The sequence below is a fragment of the Colletotrichum orchidophilum genome (genome assembly GCF_001831195.1).
Source record: "Colletotrichum orchidophilum strain IMI 309357 chromosome Unknown Scaffold_44.1, whole genome shotgun sequence".
NCBI classification, from domain to species: domain Eukaryota; kingdom Fungi; phylum Ascomycota; class Sordariomycetes; order Glomerellales; family Glomerellaceae; genus Colletotrichum; species Colletotrichum orchidophilum.
This window is the reverse complement of record NW_019173000.1, coordinates 98,456-114,155: the sequence shown is the minus strand read 5'-3', so window position 1 is coordinate 114,155 and position 15,700 is coordinate 98,456. Positions and strand designations below refer to the sequence as shown.

The window sequence follows — 15,700 nt, the reverse complement described above, 5'->3', positions numbered from 1 at the left end:
GGGTGACAAGATGTTGATAAGTAGAGCGATGGAGAGGAAAAGGTACAAGCTGCAAGCCGTCGAGGTACAAGGCTTAAGTAGGTGGCGTCACTGCTGGTCGCTGGCAGAGGGGAAAAGGCAGCCTTTTTGGTGTTCGTCAACCACTATCAGCCGAGCCACCCCCTTCTGAAAGAGTGGGATGCGATGGCCTATTTGTACCTGCTGTAGCACCTCCAGCCCGCCCTCCCCAAAGCTCCGTTGCTGATGGCGCCGGCCGGTGTCAATTGGTGGCCGCCTGGCGACCCCTGCATGAGCTTCACCCCCTTGTTCATTCCTTGTTCAATCCCCAACTCTGCCCTCACTCACCCTCACCTCACTGCGCTCTCACTCCTCTCTCACTCCCCGCCATCTGTGTGTCTTTCTCCTGTGCAGCGCCAGTGCATGAGGACTCTCTCATCCCAGCTATGAATGCCTACCCAGATCCATCATCCCACCTCTCCCAGCCAGTCACACCTACTGCTCCCATCACTACCTTACCTAGGTTACAACAGGGAGCATCTTCAAACAACCAAAGATGAGTCACGTGAACGTTAAATAGGTGCCTTGACTTTGGGTTTTCCCAGTATGAGGTCTCCAGCTCCAACCTGTGAGCAGTCTAACGAAGAGTCTTAAGGACGAGTTCACAAAGCCTCATCTATTTTATTTCACCCTTCCCAAAGACTTTCTATACATTACCACAGCTATTCCCACCCTCTGTCACGCACAAAATGGGAATAAGCTCCGCTGTGGAGAGAGAGAGAGAGAGAGAGAGGCAAAATGCCACGGTCGGCAAACACCAGTGACCACCTGCATCAGTGACTCCCTCTCCAAAGTGGCGTGAACTCGGCACCTCACATGAGCAGCAATGCAGCCTCCCACCACCTAACCTCACCCTGCCGACTTACCTTGCTAGATCCTTTTTGTCTCCTGATTCTGTGAACTTGTTCTTCCAGCTTGTCCTTGTGAACAGACTCCCCCTGCCATCCGGCTCCATCAAGTAGCTACCTTCAGCTCCCCTCTCTGCCTCAGCCTCTGCCTCTGCCGGCATTGCCTTGATGCTGTCACCCTGTATGTCTGTTTGTGGTGAGATGCTCCAATCGTGTGATGATCCAGGTAAATCGAGATGCGGGTCAATTAAGCTAGAGTGGAGAGAGCTTCCCCCAGACTTTGCCATGTCTTTTACATTTGTACATGCAACTTCCATTTGTTAGCATCAACAGGACGCAACTGTTCAAAATCATTGTAACCCTACAAACTCCTAGTAGAGCTGCATCCCACATCACATAGCTCTTGGCCGTCCGCATTTCCAGAGTTTACTGCCAAGGAAAATGTCATAATCGAGTATTAATGTACTCTCTATCCATGAGTGCGGGTGCCACTTTGTCCCGTATAGGTTCCCAGAGCCGCCGTTCTGATCACGCCACCACCCCGTAAACCAGTCAGTCGTTCAGTTTCCCCCGTCTCCCACCCCGGACTCCGAACCAGAAAAATCATCTCTTCCCCAGAATCCTCTAGCTAGTCCCTGAAACGCCATGCCAACCAATGTTCATTCATTCCGATAACGTCCTAGAATCCCCGAAGCAATCCCAATCCGATCCCACACTATCCACCTCGGATGCTGGCTTCGGAGTCGAGTCACGTCTGATGCTGTCCCCTAGCGCCTCGCAGAGCAAGTACTGGTCGACCCTCTATGCCACCAGCTGTTGGGAGGGCGAGGGCGAGACCCGCTTTACCCTATTTCCGGGAGGCTTGCCCCCCGGCAGGCCGGGTATTGCCTCCATCTCGGAGAGCTTCTTAGTCGTTACATCTGGGTCGGGTTCGTCGTTTCCTATAAACGTCCAGCTCTCCTCGGCCTCCTCCTCATCATCTTCTTCTGCATGGACATGTTTGCCCGCCTTTCTCTTGATCAGGCTCGTCGCGTACTCCATGTCGCGGTAGAGGCACTGGATCGCATTTTCCACACCACGTTCCTGGTTTGCGTTAGCTTGACAACGAAGCCTCCTGGTTGGATATGGGGATGTCACTTACACTGCGAATCTGCTCACCCAGCACGCGAGCCTTGACAATCATACGGTCGTTGTGCGTAGCTTCCCAAAGCGCGCGGGCAAAAGAGACGGCACCCCATTTCTTCAGGCAAATGCCGACGCCAATGTCCTCGACTCTGCCTCCAAAGAAGAACTGGTCACCAAAGAATGGCCGGATGATGGTCGGGATACCAGCCCGCAAGCTAGCACCCGTTGTGCCGGATCCGCCATGGTGAGCAGCGGCGTCAATCTGGGAGAACAGCCAGTCGTGAGGCGCGCTCTTGATAACGAAAATCTCGGGCGGGATGACTGGCTCGTCCTTTGCGCTCTCCGCGTCACCCTGCTTGGCCACGCGATCCGACCAACCCTTGGACAAGATGCAGCGCACGTCGGCCTTGAGGACTGCGTCAATGACCTCTTGGGTCATCTTGGCGGTGTCGTTCACGATGATGGATCCGAAGCCGACGTACACGAGCTTCTTCTCGTCCGCTCTCGCCTTGGCAATGAAGTCGACGAGTTCTTGAGGCGGCTGGAAATCCGTACCCTCCTCCAAGAACCAGTAACCTGTGACGCGAATCCAGTCTGAAAAGTCCAGAGGCGGTGCGACAACGTACTCGGAGAAGTTGTAGAGGAACGGAACCTTGTTGGGCTGCATCTTCTCGAGGCTGGTGTTGGGCAACTTGAGCGTGACATTGCGCCAGCGGTTGACCTGATGAGCCGTGGCTTTCCAGAAGATGTTGTCAAACATGACGTACGTCATGTAATTGTACGCACCACCCATCTTGTATTCGGGCATAACAAATGCATGAGGGTAGGCTCTGGTCCGGGTCCACGGCATGGTGAAGGCTCTGAAGTAGGGAATTGAGAGCTTCTCAGCAATGTGAATGCCCGCCATAGCACTGGGGCTCTCGATCAGAAGATCAGAGCCTTGGCAAGCCTCCCACGCCGAGACGAGTAACTCATCCAGCCAGCCACGGAACATGGAATTTGCCTCTCGCAAAAAGGCCCAGGTGAATGTACCGTTTTCGATGCAGAGTCTCATGAGTTCACCAGGATCACCATCGACCTTGGCGAATTCGATGCCGTGGCCCTCGATCCAGTCCTTGAACTCGGCGTGAGTAGCAATCCGAGGCTTGTGACCTTCTGCGATCAAGCCTTTGCACAGGGCAATGTATGGCTGAACATCACCACGGGAGCCGATCGTCAAGCAAGTGATCTTCATCGAGTGGGGTGGCTTGAAGTTGAGGAACGAGGCTTTGGGGTCGTCGAACAGGATCGTCGGAGCATCGTTGACGCCTGGGCCGTCCTTTGGCAGGCAGAGTTCGTGATCATGGAATTCCTCGACTTGGCGCGCCTCCTTCAACGCGTCGCGCTCGGCCATGGCGTTCTCCTCTTCTTCCTTCTCGTCCAAGTCCAGGTCTCCCGATTCTTTCAGATAGCGCGTCGTCTCCAGGCTTTGCAGCAACGTCACGGCGCAATCGTCTCTGAGCTCGGCCTGACCAAACTCGAAAAAGACCTCCTCGTGGCCGCGAATGACAACCACCAAGCCAGAGTAGCCAAATCGGAATCCCTTCTCCTTATCCACGTTTTCAATGTCTTTCAAGGGAAGAATGAGCTTGGTCCTCGTTCCCGGTAACAAGCTGCGGAAGCAGAAGGACTTGTCACTAATATAGATCTTGCCGTACAATGGCAACACACGCAAGATGTAGCCGAAATAGGTCGCTTGAAGCTTCTCCGTCTCGGGGAGCGCGAAATGTGCGCGGAATCGATCCATGGAAGTCTGGATCTTGCCCTCTGCATCCTCGTATAGATCTTCATCGTCTGTTTTGATTTCGGGCGGAGCATCATAGTGCTTCCGACCGCCTCGCCACATGCCGGACACCTTTTCTACGTAGCCCATAGATTCCGTTGCTAGCATGGAGCCCAACTTACCACTAGTGCTGTTGAGATACTGGGCGAAGGCGCCCACACGCTGCAAGGGGAAAGTGCCCATCTTGCTGATGCTTTGCAGCGTAGGGGTCACCGGGGGCTTATCGCCGTCATTGATGGAACCAGTCGTTGCAGCATGTTGTCCACTGTACGCGGCCAAAGCCGGAGGGCTCCTATTCTCGCGGCGTTGGTTCTTTTCGAGCTCCGTGCGGGAGGCAGAGGCAGATCGTCGTACTGTGGGATTCTGGAAGACGTCGCTACCACGCAGGATCTGGCTCGCTGAAGGATCCTCGTTCGATGATGCCACCATGCCAGAATAGCTCGGGTCTTCCATAGAAGACTGCACATAGGAGTCAGTGGAGCCTTGCTTGTGCGGCGCATGACGAGAGTCATCGCGACGATTCCTGCTCATCGAGCGCCGATTGCCGCTAAAGCTGCGCCGAGGCGAGGAATCCCGAATGATAGTTGACAGATCCAGACTCCGGCGGCGGAAACCCCGAAAGGCATCGAAACTGGCTCGCGCAGCATCCATACTGGCGCGCGGGCTGAGAGCCGAGGGGCTATGGGGAGACATGGGCGACAGCGTCGCCTTGACGGCATTGGGCAGCTTGGTCGTCCTGAGCATAGGCGGCGCGATCCGTCTACTTGCGCTCATGGAGCTGCGGGCCGAAGCCGGCACTGGCTGCTTCTCCTGCTCCTCCTGCGCTTGCGCTGCTGCTGCCTTGAGAAGGGCCGCATCCTTGGCGCTGGAGGACGCATCCTCAATGAGAATCTTGAGAACGCTGATGGCGTCCTTGCCAAAGCTAAAAAAGGAAAAGAAGTACTCGTCGATGGCGTACGTCTCATCATTGTCAATGACGCGAATCTTGCACGTGTCGGCGAACTCGAGCATCTGGGTATCTTCAATGTCAATGACATTCTCGATGGGCAGCGAGATCTTGACGCTGTCGCCCTCGTTGTGTGAACGGAAGATGACTCTCTGCAGACTCTTGACCCATTCCTTGGCACTGGGAGCGCTATCAGCGCGGAAATGATAGGTTCGATGGTGAGTGACGACGGTAAAGTTGAGGCCATCCTTCTTGTCGTTGACGCTGGCCGAGATACCGTAGCGGAGGTCGATCTGGCCGCTAGGGAAGTAGACATTGGAGGGGTCCTTGTAGTAGGCCAGAACATCGCCCTTGAGGCGGAACCAGTAGCGGTTGTATTTTGGATTGCGCTTGCCGCTCTTGGATAGATAGCCCGACTTGACGACCTCGTGCTGTGGTCTTTATTAGTGTTTACTTGTGGCATTGTGAAGCGGATATGGGGAACACGCACCGCCTTCTTGGGGAGGTAGGCGTAAAAGCAAATGTGCTTTGCCGTGATGTACATGTAGCCCTGGAGTAGTACGCTCTGGAGCAACCAACAAGGGTATTCTGCCGCGTATTAGCTGACTGCGCACACCCTCAGCAGGGCAGTATCCGAAAACATACCCTCAATGACAGCTTCAGGATGGTCGAACTCGAAGATGTCCTGCAGACGGCGAGCCAAGGCATTGGAGTTGGAGCCAGCGGAGTCGCTGTCGGCGAGCTGGTCGCTGGAGCGGCGGTCGACGTCGAAGCTGGGTCTCGCGGACATTTCGGCTTTTGCCTCGAGCATCCTGCTCATTACGGGGGCCAGACGGTGACCGTCTCGGTCGTCGTCTTCTCTTGTATCATCGGCGGGTTGTGACGGAGAGGCTTCGGAGGTGTCGCTAGCTTCCTCTGATGTAGGTTCCAGCTTGGAGGTCTCCTTTTTGGATTTGTGCCGTGGCAGACGGGGGAGCGCCGGTAGCGATCGGAGGAGCTTGGAGCCTGAGATCTTGCGCCGGTGTTTCTCGGTCTTGGCGGAGGAGTCTTTCTTGAGGACGGTCGTCTTTGACATGTCAGAGTCGTTCTGCCGACGCTGTTTGCGATGCAGGAGGTGGCCGATGCCGTGGACCTTGTCGTCTCCCCCGTCCAGGTTATCGGCGCCGTGACGGCGATTGTGTTCGTCCTCGTCAGCGCTCTCTTCGTCGCTGGACTCGAAGCGGTCGTGGAAGTCGACCCGGGAGCCGGCGGCGGCAATGAGACCGAAGATGGACTGGTTCATGTTCATGAACATAGGCGGGCCCTGTGTCGGGACCAAATCCTCCTCTCTGCTATCGTCGCCCTCCTTTAACCTTTCAGGCAATTCCATGGTGGGAGTATTTGGTTCGTGCCGCTTTTTCTGCAGCTTCTTCCCGACGCGCTTCTTGACATCGTCCTCGCCGAAGCTGACGCTCGCGGCGCCAGCTGGAGCCGGCGTGGACATCGCTATCGGGGTGTTCGCTTGGTCGGAGGCAGTCGAGCGAGTGGTAGGTCGAAGACTACCTTTGTGAGGTAAGACTTCGGGTGAGTTCACGACCTCTTTGTCCAGGCGGTATGAGAGGTGGAGAGGCGGGGGGAGGCGAAGGCGAGACGGACGATGCTGCGGCAGCGGAAACGTCGCACTGCGGAGAGAGAAGGGGGGGAGGAAGAAGGAAAATTCGTGTGGCTACAGCGGGTTCATTCGGGCGGCGACGATAAGGTTCGAGCTGCGGAAGGGTTACGGAATAAGGCAGAGGACGAGGCAGCCCGGGGCCAAAGTCTGATGGCGATAAAGTACGCAGTTAGTGTTCAGGTGAGGTAAGGCAAGGAAGGTAGGGTAAGGTATCCGTGGGTTCAGCCGTTGGTTTGGGACGAAGACGGACTGGCGACAGAGACACGGCGACCTTGAAAAATGTAGAGAGAGACAACAGAAGCTGAGGAGGGTGACACAAAGAGCAGAGTTGAAAGGGTTAGGTAAGGCAAAGTAGGTACCTCGGGGAGAAGATGTGGAGAGAGTCAGGTCAAGTCTGAGGACCGAGTAAGGTAGTACCTGATGATAATGACTGGGTTGATCTGATAGGGCAAACAGTCTAGGTAGCAAACGGTTCGAGGAAGATTACAATGCTGCGGCCGAACCCCAGACAACCTGGAAGACGGAGACCGGGGTTGGACGGTTGACAGTTGACAGTCGTCTCCCAGGCCAAGGTACCACGAGACGAGGGTCATGGATGGATGGCTCAAAAAGAGTCAAGTATCTCAAGTATCTCAAGTATCTACAAAGTATCCGTACTAATACCTAGTGTACGGATACGGATACCGGTATACCAAGGTACAAACAGAGTGTGAAAGGCATTGGGGAAAGGCGGCAACTGCAGCAGACAGGGGAAGGAAAGGCCACAGTCAGATGCAAAGCAAAGCAAAGCAAAGCAAAGCCAATGGGAAAGAAAAGCGAATGAGAAGGGAAGCCCACTTGCCGTTCATTTGTCCGGCGCATTCGCACTAGCCAAAGATAACCGGGAGCAGCAGCAGATGCACTCATAACTCATGGCATCGACACGCCAGTCCTCATCAGTCAGAGTGTCTTGCGTGAGTCCAAGGTGAGAAGCCTCCAGGCCATTGTCTTCCAGGTGTGCACTAGCAGCACCTTAGCAGCAGCTGGACTCCCCCAAGTTCTGTGCGCAGCCTGCACGCGATGCTGCGCCAAAAGTACGCGCATTTCTTCCTCTCGTAGTGGATCAGAAAGACATATCCGTATATGATCCATCCATCAGGGGTCCAGTCATCCCTCGCACTCTCTCCCTCTCCCTCTCTGGTTGTCTTCTCATTGGACCGGTGTCTTGGATGAAGTGGGTTCATCTTTTGGTCGCTCCAGTGTCTGATTCCATGCATGAAGCTTGTGATGGCCCTGGCGGATATGTGGCCCCTGCCTGCTTTTGCTTACAGTGTATCCGCACTCAATGAGTAAAAGAGCCCCAATCTGGCCACAGGATGGACTGGAAATTTCGCATTAGGCCTCCTACTTTCAACCTACCTCCTTGAGTCCCTTTGCAGGACATGACGGGAACAAGAGGAGAGGTAACAAACGGCAGAGCAAAAGAACCTTGAAGGGAGCAGCTGGTTCTTCTTGTGTTGCAGATGGCCCAGACCCATAATAAAAGTACAAAAGACATGGAACCTTGGAGGGCGACGGCGCTGCAACCGAGTCCCCTATGGGTCCTCGACATATCCCACTCCTCCCATTGGCCTTTGATTAAGCTTCGTTATCGATAAGCCACTCCCATGACGCCAAACTGCCCCATCCGGGTCCCATCACAAGATCTCGACAAAAGACATGGATTGCCATGTGAGCCGACCACTCCGGGCCAGCCTGACCTCGCTCCCGTCAGACCCGAGGCATACAGCACATTGTCAACGACTGCCCTCATCAGCAGATGCATAGCAAGTCCACTCATCATTCGCCTTCAAAACACGTTGAGTAACACCCAGTGTCCGAATACTACAGCCCAATCCCTCTGTCACTCACCTGAGCTTAGACTCACTCACAGACCCAAATGAGGGCTGAGAGTGAGGGGACCGAGCCTAAACTGACATCAGCCCAGAGTTATGGCAAACGATACTGAACAGGCTCTCTCTCTCTATGCCCGAGCACCCAGATTCGCATCGCGGGGGCATCTCAGATCTAACCCATTCCGGTTCCCCACTTTTGTTGAGAGCCGCCGCCGCCCCCAAGCTTTGAATGTGAAAAACAACATATGGAACAGAAAAACAAACACAACGTCATCGAGTCTCTATAATTGCTGGTGTTTTGGCACAGAATTTTCGAGCAAGACGTAGGTTACATGCTTTGGTGGCCTTGGTAACCTCATCAGTGTCATGCCCCCCAATGAGAAGAGTCACAGTCAAATCCAGTTGTGAATCTGAATGAGCGCGAACCAACATTATCCACAATCATGAGCAGCCAAGCATCTTAGGTTGTATTTCAGCTCCCTTGTAATCGAAAAAAAGACTTCCGGTCTTGCATAGATATGCTTGAAACTTTGTTTCATGACTTACGCAGTAATTAGGCTGGGGAACTCTTTTCTTTTTATACTGAGCTTCAATGTCTCACCTTAAATCAGACTATTCAGTGTCACAACAATCTCCTCATAACACATCGCTACTAAGGTATACGTGGTGTCATCTTTCGTATCCAAGCCATCCTTGTGACTATCACTCCTGTAACAACCTTTTGCTTGAATTGAGACGACATGAGTAGGGCAGGTGCAGGGGTCAAAATGCTGAGGTACAAGGCCCACGTACTTTGGAGGTTCTACATCTTCATCTACTCACACCTACATGAATGGAACTCATCGCAGGAAATCAGCTTGGATTGGCATAGACACCGAGATCCCGATTGAACAAACTGACTGAAGCGGAGATCCGGACCCGAAATGCCGGTCACCGTCGCCGAATACTACTGCGGGGGCGGGGCGTCTGAGCCCGCGAGAGGGGGGGCAAATGACGACGTTGCGTGGTATACAGAACTTGAACCGTTTCTTGTCATCATCTTAACCTTTCCGTTTCAATTGAGCTCCTGCGCTTTAAACTTCACAGCCGTTGCAAATCTCGAGGCCGCCCTTCCAACCCAGAGAACCGCGGATCTACCACTCTACTACGCTTCACGTCCCGCGCGCATTGTAGCATGAGGTATCTGAGATCCCCTCGCGTACTGCTCACCTTGATCACCTTCTTAGCCTATTTGGCGTAGGTGACAGCCTTTTCTCTTTCTGATGATGGAGAAGCTCAAGGCTGGTATAAATGAGAAAGCGCCCAAAGCTGATCCACCTCTCAGTCCCTCATCTCAACAGAGTCCCCCCTTCAACGAGAGCAATCTCCCAGCAAACCGCACATCCGCCGCCTTCCCCCTCCCCGTCCCAACGCTCGACCTTGACTTTCGCATCGTCGTCGACCTCAACCCCCTGATTCCCGTCGGCGTCGGCCCGTTTGGCCAGCGGAACTGGATCTCCTTCTCCGGGGGCGCCTTTTCGGCCAAGTGGGGCAGCGGTACCGTCGTCGCCGGCGGGCAGGACAGTCAGATTGTCGTCAACGAGACGCTGAGTACCGCCGTCGAAACGTCCTACTTGTTGAAGACGGACGATGAGACGCCGGCTTACATCAATGTCAAGACGACGGGCTGGCGGACCGGGCCGAGGGAGGTGATGGAGAGGCTGTTTGACCCGACTAGGGCGAATGATGTCAAGCCGGAGGAGTATAGCTTCCGTTTGAACGTCAAGATGGAGACGGGGGATGAGCGGTACAAGGATACCGTGAACACCGCCATGTGGGTTGGGAGTGGTGCTCGTTTGGGAGCTACGGTCATCTATGATGCTTACCGCGTGGTGTGATTGTGTATTTTAGCATCAAGACGATTACGCCCATCATCAAGAGAACTCAAAATATCGTGTTTATCGGTGTACTTGTGTATGTTCGAACATCAACATAATCAGATCTTGAAACACGCAAGCGCATAGTTGGTGTTTTATATTTTGAATTGATTTGTGTCGTTTAATGAAGTCAATTTGAAAGCCTGTATGAATTGAACACTTAAAGCAATAGAACATCACCGCTACTTGAGCTGAGCTCTGATTTGGAGAAAACGAGTAAGTATTTATAGCAGTCACCTTCACATAAAAAATTGAGAGCAATCTAAAAGTGATAATAGCGAGATGGCGGCCTTTACTTATGCTCCTGTCCTCGCCTCCAAGGCTTCCTCACTAGCAGAATACCTGAGGTAGAGTAGCTTGGCGCTGATTTTACTCCTCGTTGACCCTCTCAAAGACTTTAAAGTCCTCTTACACCGGAATAAGTCCTCAAAGCCACGAGCAAACGTGGGTAGGTGAAGATTGCGAAAGGAGGAGGATCTCCCTCACAAGCATCCGACAGTAGCATGACTGCTTGTTCATCATGACTACAAGATCAAACTCAACGTGAGCGCCCTTGGTGATGAAGTTACGAGATTCAAGCTCCAATTCTGTCAGACATTCAATGGGTGTGGCCACACTTCTCGTAACACCCCGCTTCGTCGCACCTACTCACAACAAGGCAGATAGCAGCAAGTTCGCTTGATACCAACAAATTGGGTTATCACACCCCGGATAGCATCACTGTATTTGCTATGAAATGTCTCTATACAGGGCTGGGTCTGCCACCCGCTTGCTTCCCTCCCAACTTCAAAGACAATCCCATAATGGCACACCTTCCTTTCACCTTTGAGCTGTCATCCTGGGACACAAATGGTTTGGTATCTTGGGAACATAAATTTGTTCAAGTCCAAACGGTCGATGCTTTATAGTATAAGTGACATATCGAAAAGTCCTTTTATCCAATTCTTTTCCAAAATGCCCCGTCATTATCCAACCGGATCGCGGGCCGACATCCTATCAACGGTGTTCAATCCTCGTAACAATGTCCGGGGCTACCAAAGCCGCCGCTCGATGACCACATAGAGCTGATGACATCCACCCATGTACCAAGGCACAAGCAAGCTTAGATTCCTCAACTTCCACTTCCAGAATCTTCCAGAGTCCTTTTGCAGAACCTGCGGCATAATGCATACCCTGCGGCAGTACTGACCTCCTATCCCCCAACGCCACGCAACGCAAAATGATATACCTTTCCCATAATCCCTCCGTCGCACAAAATGAGGTCCAAAGTAAACGCGTCTCGTACCTACGCTTCCAGGCTCACATCCACAGGCAGAGCTTTCCACTGGCGGTACCACCCATAACCCAGTCCATCGTGGGGTGGAAATGGGCGACAGCAGGTACAGCCGAGATACCATCTCCGCCTAGCTGCGCAAGCTGCTCTCCATTAGCAGCGTAAACGTCGACGAATCGGTTCATATTGCCGATGGCAAACTTTTGGATGCCATCCTTTGGTCGCTTCTGCCACTGAGGCTTCAAAATGGTAACCCAACGTCCCGTCTGGTTGTTATGCTTGACGATATGCTTTGGCTCCATCTCGGTGGTCTTGTTCCAGTCGGCGCGGTCGGCCCAGTCGTAAATTTTGATAGTATCATCGTAGGATGACGTGGCAACGTGGCCGCCGGGGCTCCAGGAGGCGTGAGATACGGAGAGGCGGGAGTTGTGCTCATAGAGCATGGCGGGGTGTCTCATTTCACCCTTTCCGGTGATCTTCCGTAGGTCCCAGATCTTAACGGTCCTATCGAGAGACGCGGTGGCCAGAAGGTGCGGCTCCCGCGGGTTCAGGGAGAATCCTCCAATCTTATTGTCGGATAACTGCCACATCTCCATGGACTTGGGGTCGCGAATGTCGACCTTTCCAACGGCGCCGTTCAGAGTTGAGAAGTAGATGACGTTCTTATCTGTAAAGGGTACATCAATGGCGGACAGGGGGATGTCCTCGTTCTTATCCTTGGGCTCCCAGATGGGCACACACATGTCCTTCTCGAGGTCGAGAACGCGGATAGTGGAGTCGTAGGACGAGGTATAAACTTTCTGCTGCTCGAAAGGAGAAACAATGATGGTCGTGATCGTACGAGTGTGAATCTTGTAGGCACCGATTTTTGGATCGAACCATCCGTCCTCGTCGTCCTCATTCTCCGGAGGGCCGTCCTGCGAGGCGTCGAAAACCCCTAGTGCGCCTTCCTTATCACCGGCGAACACTAGAGCTTTCTCCTCGGTTGGGTGGAAGGTGGCAGCGTAAATGCGCAATGGGCAAATTTTGATATCTGGAAACTTGTGAGCAATTACCACGGGTTAGGAACACACACATAATCTGGCCTACCCTGGGGACTCCACTTCTCGTAGAGCTCCAACTTGCCCATCTTCTGACGCAGCTCCTTCAGGTCCTTATCCGACGTGTTTTCCACGTCCTCGTCGGTGAAGGTGGGAACACCGGGCTGGGCGCCGCGGGGGACCAGTGCACTCAAACCGCTGATTCCGTTATTGAACTTCTTGCCATCGACGGCGATGTCCCCCAAACTAAGGTTTCCACCGATTCTCGTCTTTTTGGCCTTTTCCTGTGCCGCCTTCTCCTCGACTTCGACCTCATACTTGCGCTTCAGCGTTTCGTTGTCCGCGTCAAAGCCTGCGACGCGAGCACTTCGACGGACTGGGCCACTCGGGGCGACGGGCTCCTTCTTTACGGGGGTAGACCGAGACTTCGGGGCGGGCTTGGGCTTGGGCTTGGGCGGCATAATCTTATTAGATGCTTTGGCAAGGTCGTCAAGCATAGTCTTGTTCTTGGCTATGTTTGCAAGTCGCATCTTCTCGAAGGCGCTCATCCCCTGCTCCTCCTCGGCTTTGACCTTGGTGCGAGCCATGATTGCGGTTGTTGGGATTCCAGCACCGAATCTGAACGGGAAGAGGTAATCGTATGCGACACAATGGCGATCGACCCGAGACAAGATGACTTATTCGGATCGAGAATCTCGAGGTGGTTGAGGTGGTTGTGATTGCGATTTGTGCCAGGTGGCGGTCGTGATTATTGGTAAGGTAGCGAGTGCTGTTCACGATGGAGTTGAGCAGGGTCGAAGAGCGGATGAAGAGGAAGGGTGCGACTTACGGTGGGAATTGCAACTCTAGAATCGCAAATGCAGTGCCAAACTCAAGGTTGGCGTGTCGCAATTGCGAGCCGTGGCCGAGAGGTGGAATTGTGAGGACGAAAAGAATTAAAGAATGAAAATCCAAAAAAATATTAAAGAGGCAGTCCGAGATCCGGGGAGGAGTGAATCACCACGCCGGGAAGGGGCGCGCTGGAGGCGAATCTGCCTAATTGACGGGACCGAAAGCGCGTCGCAACGCGTCCAGCTCCTCGGTGCTACAGCGAAGGTACAGGGGGTTTAATGTCTATTACGTCAGCCAATAGCGCCGTGTCGGTCCCTGCATGGCCCCAGCTCCCCTGTCGCGTTCGCTTGGATTTTTGGATGGAAATTTTGTCGGATCTGCAAATCTGCTGATGCTGGTGCTGCCTCTGCAACTTTGACTATCGCAAAGTGCACATAGCTTGCGCTTCCAACCCAACGCAATGTCTACAACATTGACACCCTTCCTATACCAAACGAGGACCATCCTCAGGGCCTCCGTGTCGGTTCGGTCCCTGTCGACAACCGCAAGCCGGCTCCAAGCTCACCCCCGAACCCGCGGCGAGCAGAGCATCCCCTTCGAGTGGGATGGCCCGGTCGAAGAGCGAGCCGACATCCCCAGCGGTCCAGACGGCGAGAGAAAGTCCACCATTACGCCGACCGAGAGACACATCTTTCGCGGCATCTTCGACGACATTGCGAAGCGCGGCGGCCACCCCCCGCCACAAACTCCCCAAGACGCTGTAGACGCCGCCGCCGCCGCCTCCTCTCAAGTCGAACCCGAGTCCGGATCTCGCGATGCCATCCTGCGCAAATACCCCCTTGCTCTGCGCCGCGCCGCCGAGGTTGCCCTTGGGATGCGCCAAGTGCAAGGCGACCAAATAAACTCCTCGCGCATCTCCTTCAAGCCGGAAGAGGAGCTCGAAGCAGATTTGGAAGAGGCCGCTAAGCTAGATGCCGCGCGGAGGGATGCCCGCGCCCAAGAGGCTGTCCGCCTGCAGGCCCTTCTGGACCAGTGCAACACCGATGTTGAGGTCTGGACCGTTTTGGAGCGCGACGTCTTCTCCATGGTCGCAAGGCTGGGTATCTCCGAGGACAAGCCCGAGCCGGATCCGGAAAAGAAGGCCAAGTCGGCGCAGAAGAGGTCGTCCAAAAAGACCCAGCCGAGCCACAGCGTGGACGCCCTCAGCATGGACTCCCACGGCCCGCTGTACTCGATGCACCTCCTCCAGGGCCTCAAGACCCTCGACCAGTCCTTTGCGCGGTCCTCCCCACTGGCGTTGAACGTCCTCCCGCGCGTAAAGGACCTCGGGCTAGCCTCGTACGTCCTCGGCGTCTCGACGCCATTCTACAACGAGCTGGCCTCCATTCTCTGGTACCGCCACGGGGACACGCAGGCTGTGCTGGCCGTGCTGGACGAGATGCAGTTCGCGGGTCTCTTCTACGACATGCAGACGCTGCGCCTCGTCGATGCCATTGAGCTGGCCCTAGACTCCTTCCGGGGCGGCAAGCTGGGCGTCTTCTCCAAGGCTATTGGCACCATGCCGGGCTACAATCTCGATGTCAAATCCAAGGTGGCGCGTTACGCGCGGAGGGTTCGCCATAGCATCAGGGAGCAGACGGGCAGTGCGCGATACTAGATCGCCCGGTGTAGGACGCAATAACTGCTGTCAAGAGAGGCTGCTTGTTCAAGACACTGTAACATATCTGTAATCATAACACTCTGCATAGCGAATCCTCGTCAGGATTGGAACCATGGAAAGGTGCATGGCGCTCCTGGCTCACAAAAGTAATCCAAAACAACACAAGCCCCAGAATTTCGACCCCGTATCCATGCCATTCAGGAATCTCGATGTTGGCTGAGACATGATAAGCAGACATACACGCTTTGCGATATTCTCTCTAGGACGACAAGAGGATCCATTCCTCTGGCTTCCCAAGCGGGCTGCCGGACTTAAAGACGGACTTCAGACAGACTTTCTGGGCTTCAAAGAAGATCGGTAGTACCGAAGAATTTTAAGCCTTCGGGAACTAAACAAGTGTCTTCACCCCCACGCCCTGAACCCATTCCTGAGCAACTTTCTCCAGGTGTCTTTGTTCTCAGCCCTAGATGCCAAGCCAGCCTTCACCCCCTCCTAGGATTCCACATGAGTGAAAAGAACGCTTGGTCTGGTTGACTGTTATGAGCCAAAGCGTCCGACAGTCGTGCTGTCGGAGGGGGCTTATCAAGTTATCTGGCCTTTTGTCCGCTCCATGGAATTGCCATAGACGGTGCAAAACTGCCAGGGGAGAAGGCTTCA

At 54.2% G+C, this 15,700-nt stretch overlaps 4 protein-coding genes across 4 annotated transcripts; 2 read left to right on the top strand and 2 right to left on the bottom strand.

The window, feature by feature from the left end:
- Positions 1 to 1,706: 1,706 nt before the first annotated feature.
- CORC01_06054 (glycosyltransferase family 28 domain-containing protein) lies at positions 1,707 to 6,281 on the bottom strand (the record flags this gene model as incomplete). The annotated part of the gene is made up of 4 exons (XM_022617696.1): positions 1,707 to 1,988; positions 2,047 to 5,229; positions 5,289 to 5,386; positions 5,444 to 6,281. 4 exons carry the CDS (start codon positions 6,279 to 6,281, stop codon positions 1,707 to 1,709), a joined length of 4,401 nt encoding a protein of 1,466 aa, XP_022475752.1.
- A 3,307-nt stretch (positions 6,282 to 9,588) lies between these two features.
- CORC01_06053 (uncharacterized protein) lies at positions 9,589 to 10,200 on the top strand (the record flags this gene model as incomplete). Its single annotated transcript, XM_022617695.1, has 1 exon — positions 9,589 to 10,200. One exon carries the CDS (start codon positions 9,589 to 9,591, stop codon positions 10,198 to 10,200), a length of 612 nt encoding a protein of 203 aa, XP_022475751.1.
- A 1,338-nt stretch (positions 10,201 to 11,538) lies between these two features.
- CORC01_06052 (WD domain-containing protein) lies at positions 11,539 to 13,139 on the bottom strand (the record flags this gene model as incomplete). The annotated part of the gene is made up of 2 exons (XM_022617694.1): positions 11,539 to 12,545; positions 12,602 to 13,139. 2 exons carry the CDS (start codon positions 13,137 to 13,139, stop codon positions 11,539 to 11,541), a joined length of 1,545 nt encoding a protein of 514 aa, XP_022475750.1.
- A 704-nt stretch (positions 13,140 to 13,843) lies between these two features.
- On the top strand, positions 13,844 to 15,040 carry CORC01_06051 (uncharacterized protein; the record flags this gene model as incomplete). Its single annotated transcript, XM_022617693.1, has 1 exon — positions 13,844 to 15,040. The coding sequence occupies one exon, from the start codon at positions 13,844 to 13,846 to the stop codon at positions 15,038 to 15,040; it is 1,197 nt and encodes a 398-aa protein (XP_022475749.1).
- Between the last annotated feature and the right edge of the window lie 660 nt (positions 15,041 to 15,700).